Below are 8,449 nucleotides of genomic sequence, written 5' to 3' on the forward strand. Positions count from 1 at the left end.
CTTTAATTAAAACAACAGTTTCCAGCTGTGATAACATAATTGCAAAAGGGTTTTCTAATGATCATTTAGCCTTTTAAAATGATAAACTTGGATTAGCTAGCACAACATGCCATTGGAACACAGGAATGATGGTTGCTGATAATGGGCCTTTGTACGCCTATGTAGATATTCCATTAAAAAAATCAGCTGTTTCCAGCTTCAAGTCATTTACAACATTAACAATGTCTACACTGTATTTCTTATCAATTTTTTGCTATTTTAATGGACAAAAAAGTGATTTTCTTTCAAAAACAAGGACATTTCTAAGTGACGTCAAACTTTTGAACGGTAGTGTATATACTGTATGTAATTTGGACTATAAATGAGGAGGGAACTTCTGAAGTGGTCTTGTATATTGAAACGCCTTGTTTTGTCGATTTATCTTTGGTCCTATCACAAGACAAATGTATTTCTGACGTACTTCCGTGCATGTGATGAACTGTAATGGCAGCCCACATGCGCATCACAATTGTGTAAAAGATATCTGTGCAATTCACAAAAATGTGTAATGTTAGCTTTTACTTGAATATGAGACATTTACTGAGACTTGGGCCCTCGCTGGCTCGACTAAATGTGCGGTTGTGCCACCAAAGCGTCTGGAACAGTCATGGAATGATACGAAAAGTGGGAGTGGACTTCGGAGGGAAGTAAGTTGTCGTCTGACTTGGCTAGCTAGTTGGCTAGCTAGTTAGTAGTTAGCTAGCTTCATAGCTTTCTAATAACATAACGTTACACAGTAACAACCAGTCAAGCCTGTGGGTCAAGGTTTCAAGATCGTTATTCAATGCAGGGGTGTATTTGTTGATTTCATATGGTCATGGTCTGAGTCAGATATATTTATAAGAAGGAATATTATTTAGAATATATCGTTCTTGAGTCTTCCTAAATGTGTATTGCTGTGATGATGAATGGGTGATTCACTCACATCAATTCACTCTAACCTCAGATGCTTTCTGATTTCCCTGCTATTAAAGAAAACTTGAGATCTCAACAGGGAAACTTGCCAGATTTGCAGATGGGTCGGCTGTTGTGCAGGTAAGCTATATTTCAGTTTGCAACTTGAATATGCACAAGATGTTCAAACCAGTTACTCAGATGCATTCCACCTCTTTATCCAGCTTGGGGATACAACAGTGATGGTGACAGCTGTCAGTAAAACAAAACCGTCCCCCTCCCAATTTATGCCTCTAGTGGTAAGTTAATGCTCCTGTTTTTTTAAGTGGGGTCATATAAATTTATTTTAATGCCCTTCAAACATATTGGAAAAACTGCTTTTCTTCCATGCAGGATGTTTCATTAATGTGTAATGATCTCTTTAGTGTATTGGGCTATTACATAGTGTTTTCAGGTCCCTTGGAGTAATGCAGGTCCCTTGGCTAGAGCTGTGTTTTTTTGATTGACAGGTGGACTACAGGCAAAAAGCAGCTGCTGCTGGTAGAATCCCCACTAACCACCTGCGGCGGGAGTTGGGCACCACTGAAAATGAGATTCTGACTAGTAGGCTAATAGGTGAGAAGATTATTATAACTTCTATCCAATAAATTCCACCTTTTGCCTTACCACCCCTACTGGAGGGAAGCTCCCGCTCAGCTCAGTCCAAGTTCTTCTCTGTCCTGGAACCCCAATGGTGGAACCAGCTTCCCCCTGGAGCTAGGACATTTCTGAAAACATTTGAAACCCTACCTCTTCAAACAGTTTCTTAAATAATCCTCCTCACCTCGACCTGAACCAGCACTCTAGCTCTGACCCTACTGATAGCTACTTTATTGAGGAAAAATGTACTTTATATGCCTGTGATGTGTGGTTGTCCCACCTAGCTATCTTAAGAATGCACTAACTGTAAGTCGCTCTGGAAAAGAGCGTCTGCTAAATTACTAAAATGTCATTGTAAATGTGTGCAACAGGGAGGGGCAATTGAATGCAAGGTTCACAAACAGAAGGAAATTATAAAAGCATGTATAGCTTGTCTGTCTATTGGTAACAGGGTTGATGTGTTATGCTTGACCCACTCTGTTTTCCACCACAAAACACCAGCAAATTGCCAAAAAGAGTAGAACCACCTGCTTTTACACTATGATTTCACTGTTAGATGTTTCTTTTGAAAATAATATTTTTTTAAAGAAATAGTTTCACCATATTAAATTACAGTTCAATTCATGTAACAGAATTGACCTTAAAATGAATTGCTAATCACATTAAATAAATAATCTACAGAAATTACAACAAGATATCTAGGGCTTTACAATGATGTTCATAACTTTTGGGTTAAGTGGGTTAAAATCTACCTGGAATTCAGAGGGTGAAGGGCAGTAAATATCAAAATGTTGAATTTGAGCACTTTAGCAAGTCTTTATTCATATTAATTATATGATTTATTAAATTATCCTTGTTATCTATATTAAAATATCAAAGGCACTCATTTCGTGGAACAACCCAACAATTACTCTAGTCATGAATTAGTACAAATACCATTAGCAGACTTTTAACTGTATCCTTTTTTGTTGTCTCACCTCAGACAGGGCAATCAGACCGCTTTTTCCAGCTGGTTATTTCTATGACACTCAGGTGAGTCATCATTTGTAGCTAATGTTGTAATTATTTATGGACTCATTACCGATATGTTTACACTATTATTACAAGCTATGCCCTTGATTGTAATACTGCTATGTATATTTTCAGGTCCTGTGTAATCTGTTGGCAGTTGATGGTGTTAATGATCCAGATGTACTGGCCATTAATGGAGGTGAGGAGAGATTGATTTCCTTGTAGAAGCAGTCACATGACCTTTGTTTGACATCCAGTGATTAAATAAACTATTTCTCATCCCTACAGCCTCTGCTGCGTTATCCCTCTCTGACATTCCTTGGAATGGGCCCATTGGTTAGTATCTCTTACAAACCTGCCCTTTTTTTTTGTTGCACAGCGTGTGGCTTTAACCATATGGTTTGTGTTTCGTGGATGTTTAGGTGCAGTGCGCATTGGCCTGGTGAATGGAGAGTTTCTGGTGAACCCAACACGAAAGGAAATGGCTTCCAGCACTATCAACCTGATAGTGGCAGGAGCACCGCTCAGCCAAGTGGGTTAGTAGTCCATCTATATCGCACATCCATTTTTCCTACAGGACTCTCTTCTACCTTAATGTAACATTCTATGATATATGTTGTGTGTTATGTCATATTCAGTCTCTGTAAAAAAAACTTAAAAAACACGTATTGTTTGTGTCTTAGTGATGATAGAGGCTTCTGCTGAGAATGTGTTGCAGCAGGACTTCTGTCATGCTGTCAAGGTTGGTGTGAAGCACACACAGCAGATCATACTGGCAATTCAGCAGATGGCCAGAGAAGCAAAGGTGTCCAAGCGCACTCCTCCCAAAATATTTTCTGCTCCCCTGGAAATGATTGAGCTTGCGCGACAGTAAGGCATCAAATATCTGTTTTTAATATTTCTCATATCTGTCATGTTTTTATTTATTGATGGTAACATGACAGCACACGGTTTTGCTTTCAGGTTGGCCTCTGAAAAGGTCTATGCTGTTTTCACAGACTTCACTCATGACAAAGTAAGTATTTATGTCTGGGTGTTTTTGCTATTATGTTTTGGTGGTACTTTTTCATTCAGTATGATCAGTAACTTACTGTGTCCTTTCAGATTTCCAGAGATGATGCCATTAATAAAGTAAGGCTTGAAACAGAGGAACAAATAAAAGGTACATATCATTGCTATATACCAAATAAATGCTATGCTACAGATGTTATGCTTTTTGCAACTTTCAAGGTGTTGTGAGTGGTTACTGTTTAACCGCCTACTGTTTACTGTCTAACCGCCTACATATGTCTATTCTGTAGAGAAATATCCTCAAGCAGAACCTTACGAGGTGATGGAGTCCTTCAACATGGTATCAAAAGAGGTTTTCCGCAATCTGGTTTTGAATGAGTACAGGAGGTAAAAAGAACATGTCTCAGTAGTATTTAGCAAATATTCATGAATATATGACCAACATATGCAATTGATGAATACTGTGTGGTTTGGAACAATAAAATAGTTTCCTTGTTTTACAGGTGTGATGGAAGAGACTTGACTTCATTGAGAAATATTTCCTGTGAGGCGGACATCTTTAAGCCCCTTCATGGGTCTGCACTTTTCCAGAGGGGACAGACACAGGTAGGGATCTGGCGTTTATAAAGATGTAGGCTCAGAGTATGCATCCTATTTATTTTGGGGACATTGGAAAGTATTGGCTGAGTCTGATTTATTTTGGGTGGCTTGTCATTCTATCTTTAGCCTACTTAATAAAGCCTTTTCTCTCTAGGTTCTGTGCTCTGTAACATTTGACTCCTTGGAGTCTAGTATTAAAACAGACATCATTACTACGGCGTTAAGGTAAACTTATACATGATTAATTACGGTCCTCTTGAAAGCAAATTTCAAGCAAGTGTTAAATTGCATTATGTAGGTTAGATGAAACTAGTTGCTCTCTTTTAACAGTGGAGTCAAAGACAAGAATTTCATGCTTCACTATGAGGTGAGTATCACATTTTGCAAATACGTAAGAGTCGAGGATTTGCTTATTAGTTTTGTATTGCACAAAAAAACATCTGAATGGGCTGAACTTATATTTATTTTTCAGTTTCCACCTTATGCAACCAATGAAATTGGAAAGATGAGTGGAATGAACAGAAGAGAGCTTGGTCATGGTTAGTATGCTGGTATAGATTAGACGACGCATGGGTAGTGTGGGTGGCATGGTTATTAAATTGATGTGACTATTTAGATCATATTCTGCTTCTATGATAACAGGGGCACTGGCTGAGAAGTCTTTGAGACCTGTCATTCCCAAAGACTTCCCCTTCACAATTAGAGTTACCTCTGAGGTTCTGGAGTCTAATGGTGAGATCTATGGATGACTTTCATTTTGCTTCAACATTTTTAGACTATTACTTGTTATAAGCTTAGTTGCAAAATCTTAATAATTTCATTGACTGTATGATTAGCCCCCGCTCTTTCTTTCTCTCACGCACTCTCATTCTCTCAGGGTCCTCGTCTATGGCATCAGCATGTGGAGGCAGTCTGGCTTTGATGGATGCTGGTACAGTACTTCATGTTTTTGAAGTGGAAAATAAAAAATGTAATTTGATGTTGTTGATGATCCTTCTGTTCTTCTGCAGTGAAACGTAGCACTTTTGTGTTTTAGGTGTTCCTATTTCATCAGCTGTGGCAGGTGTCGCTATTGGACTCATATCCAAGGCAAACCCAGAGAAGCCATCAGAAATCCAGGATTACCGAATATTGACTGATATTCTGGTATTCAATATTACTAGTATTTTTCTCACCAAATCTACATTTGTACTGTAATAATGGGATCCCCCGTAGAACTGTTTTATTTGTGTTTTCTGTCACAACAGGGAATAGAGGATTACCTAGGAGACATGGACTTCAAACTGGCAGGAACAAACAAGGGTATCAATGCCTTACAGGTACTGTAGATGAAAGTCCAGTGGTTTTGATATTCTGTCGTATTTTGACTATTTATTTTTGCTATAATGTATGCCTCCTTCTTCTAGGCTGATGTGAAGATTCCAGGCTTACCTCTGAAACTTGTAATGGAGGCTATTCAGCAAGCCACAGGTGAAATGAAAGACATGCTCCAGAAATATATTGTTTATGTCACTATAAAATATCGTAGTCACCAATCCTCATTTCATTCTTATATCTTTAGTTGCCAAGAGGGAGATTTTGGGCATCATGAACAAGACCATTGCCAAGCCAAGGGATAAAAGAAAGGAGAATGGCCCAGTTGTCGGTAAGACTCTTGGTGTCTAGCCCTTATTTGATTCCCATCATTTATGTATTTCCCTTTGAAGGAATGTTTCCTGTCTGTTGCAGAAAATGTCAGAGTTCCTGTCTCCAGACGAGCACGCTTTGTCGGACCAGGGGGATATAACCTCCGCAGACTACAAGCTCAAACAGGTAACATTTTAATATAAAAAAAACAAATTCTAACTCTATTTGTGTCAACCCTAACACATGAGCTTTCTTCATAGGTGCATAGTGTATGGAAAAATTACTGGTTGTTCTGTGTCATTGGATAGGTGTGACGATAAGCCAGGTGGACGAGGAGACCTTCTCTGTGTTTGCACCTACTCCAGGTGCAATGAATGAAGCCCAGGAATTCATCACAGAAATCTGCAAGGATGATGTGAGTCCAGCCTAGTCTGATTCCACTGTATTGCCTAATTTCTTACCATTCCTTAATGCATTTTGAGTCACTAAATGATTATACTATAGACCCATTTCCCAGCCGCGTCATAAAGTTGGTGCGCTGTTCGTCTTTAAAACCCTCTTTGTTTACCTAGCAGTGGATACGATCACGTGCAAGTTAATGCAGCTTGTGCAAGTTAATAAACAGGTGCTCTGTTGGTTATCATCTACAACATTGCAGATGTCATCAGAGGATTGATTATCTAGCAAGCCAGCGAGGCAAGGTGAAATATCACAAATAGAGCTAGATAAGGCCAGAAGAATAATATACTGTACTTGTTGAACATAGCTATAGCCATCAGTCTTGCATGTTTTCATGGTCATCACTCACTTACTGTTAGGTTTGTCAAGGTCCCGACATCAGCATTGGCTATCCTGCTACAGAGCTTTTTGATGTTGGGATGCGCGCATTACTCGAACACGACGTTTGATGGGAAACAGAAAAGGGCTCTATATTAGCTCTCAAACTCGAGGCGACATTCTGCCTTCTCCCTACAGGTATCAGCCATTCGCTTCACTCACGACTGCCTCATGTGAACTACAATCCCGACGCTGTGTTTTAATGTTTAGAAACCTTTCTAATAATCGCTTGCGATATGGCTTTCCAAACACAAGGCTCTTATCTTTCATAGCGAGGAAGAATCCATAAAATAAAAACACTTACTGTAAATGTTTTGTTAAAGATCCATACAGCTAGGGGAGCCTCTATCTGACGAATCTACACTTCCGCTACACTTCCCGAGTTGCGCTTACACACAGGTGTTCTTGCCCTCCGTCTTTCCATAAACATACTCTATAACATAGAGATGTGGGAACACCAACTCTAACCGTATCAAGATGTGTATCAATTTAACCTTCTGTGTTTTGAAAATGATTTTTTTCGCTCCTATGAAAGATCGGGTAGTTATGCTTCCAAAACCGTACCGCAAGCGATGAATGTTAATCTGCAGAGCGAGTGTCTGGGATCTTAACAAAACTCTCCAATGACTCTTGTGTAATGTAATGGAACTGAGAGTCATGATCAAGGGCTAGACTCTATATCATCCAAAAAAGAAATGTTTACCCACATCAATGAATCTGAGGATACATTTTTTGCATTGCAGCAAGAGCAGCTGCTGGAGTTTGGTGCTGTTTACACTGCCGCCATCATGGAAATAAGGTACGCAATGTTATGTGTTATTGGAGGATGCTGTTTAATTTGTGATGCAGCTACTATCGGTGGTTTTTAAACATAGGACTGATTAAACATTGGATTGCTAAATGGGTAGCTTCATGACTTGCTTCAATTCTGTCTCCCTTCCCCCACAGGGACATTGGTGTCATGGTGAAGCTATATCCCAACATGAGTGCTGTTCTGCTCCATAACTCTCAGCTGGACCACAAACGGGTAAGAGTCTTGCCCCAGAATATCATGCAGGGGTCACAGGACCCTCGACAGAGATTATGTTTTACAGATGTTACCATTTTGGAAAGGGCTGCATGTGTTTGCTTGTTTTGTTTGTCATTTATGTTTCAGAGTGAAATAATTGTAAACTCTGAATTTGTACAGATAAAACACCCAAGTGCTCTTGGATTAGAGGTTGGACAGCAGATTCAGGTATGTGTTGCAGTAGGATCATTATTTTGATCTTTAGTTAATCTGCTTGATTTCTTAACTAACATTATTTCTCTGATGGAACTTTGCCAACAGGTTAAATACTTTGGGCGAGACCCAACAGATGGTAGAATGAGGCTTTCGAGGAAGGTGTTACAATCTCCAGCAGCAACAGTTGTTAAGACACTGAGTGAGAAACAGAGCATCTCCATGGGCACAGGGAATGGCCAAGCGACCAGCACCTCCTCTTGACTCCCCGTGTCCTCCTAGACTGCGAACAACTGTCCATGACCATGCATCTTCAGGACACTCCATTCACCCTGACTTCACTGAACTACCGTTTCTCGATACTCACCAACATCCTCCATGCACCACTTACTGTACTCTCATTCTCTGCTGATTTCAGCAATGGGATGGCCATACTATTTTGAGTTTATAGCCTGCCAGTTTCTGTGTATCTATTTTATACAATGTGTAATAAATATGTAAATTAACCATGTAATTGTTTTACGCTGACTTGACTTAAACTTGTGACCTCTCGTGATGGCATATTCCAAT

General features: G+C 39.5%; 1 protein-coding gene across 1 annotated transcript; it reads left to right on the forward strand.

The window, feature by feature from the left end:
- Positions 1-449: 449 nt before the first annotated feature.
- On the forward strand, positions 450-8,393 carry LOC115113155 (polyribonucleotide nucleotidyltransferase 1, mitochondrial-like). The gene is made up of 28 exons (XM_029640461.2): positions 450-686; positions 1,014-1,074; positions 1,158-1,232; positions 1,443-1,548; positions 2,555-2,604; positions 2,719-2,782; positions 2,872-2,919; positions 3,006-3,119; positions 3,267-3,453; positions 3,547-3,598; positions 3,688-3,745; positions 3,885-3,981; positions 4,098-4,200; positions 4,349-4,419; positions 4,525-4,561; positions 4,667-4,733; positions 4,837-4,926; positions 5,072-5,125; positions 5,231-5,340; positions 5,442-5,513; positions 5,601-5,664; positions 5,756-5,839; positions 5,923-6,006; positions 6,129-6,235; positions 7,401-7,456; positions 7,606-7,684; positions 7,847-7,894; positions 7,988-8,393. The coding sequence occupies exons 1-28, from the start codon at positions 541-543 to the stop codon at positions 8,141-8,143; spliced, it is 2,340 nt and encodes a 779-aa protein (XP_029496321.1). The 5' UTR covers positions 450-540; the 3' UTR covers positions 8,144-8,393.
- Positions 8,394-8,449: the final 56 nt, after the last annotated feature.

The sequence above is a fragment of the Oncorhynchus nerka genome, linkage group LG28, assembly GCF_034236695.1.
Source record: "Oncorhynchus nerka isolate Pitt River linkage group LG28, Oner_Uvic_2.0, whole genome shotgun sequence".
NCBI lineage: Eukaryota > Metazoa > Chordata > Actinopteri > Salmoniformes > Salmonidae > Oncorhynchus > Oncorhynchus nerka.

Bases quoted from the DNA above. Each gene is read 5' to 3' on its own strand.
- LOC115113155 (XM_029640461.2), top strand. From the start codon at position 541: ATGTGTAATGTTAGCTTTTACTTGAATATGAGACATTTACTGAGACTT. The intron at 4,201-4,348 runs GTAGGGATCTGG...TTTTCTCTCTAG, and splicing joins TCCAGAGGGGACAGACACAG to GTTCTGTGCTCTGTAACATT. The intron at 4,420-4,524 runs GTAAACTTATAC...CTCTTTTAACAG, and splicing joins ATCATTACTACGGCGTTAAG to TGGAGTCAAAGACAAGAATT.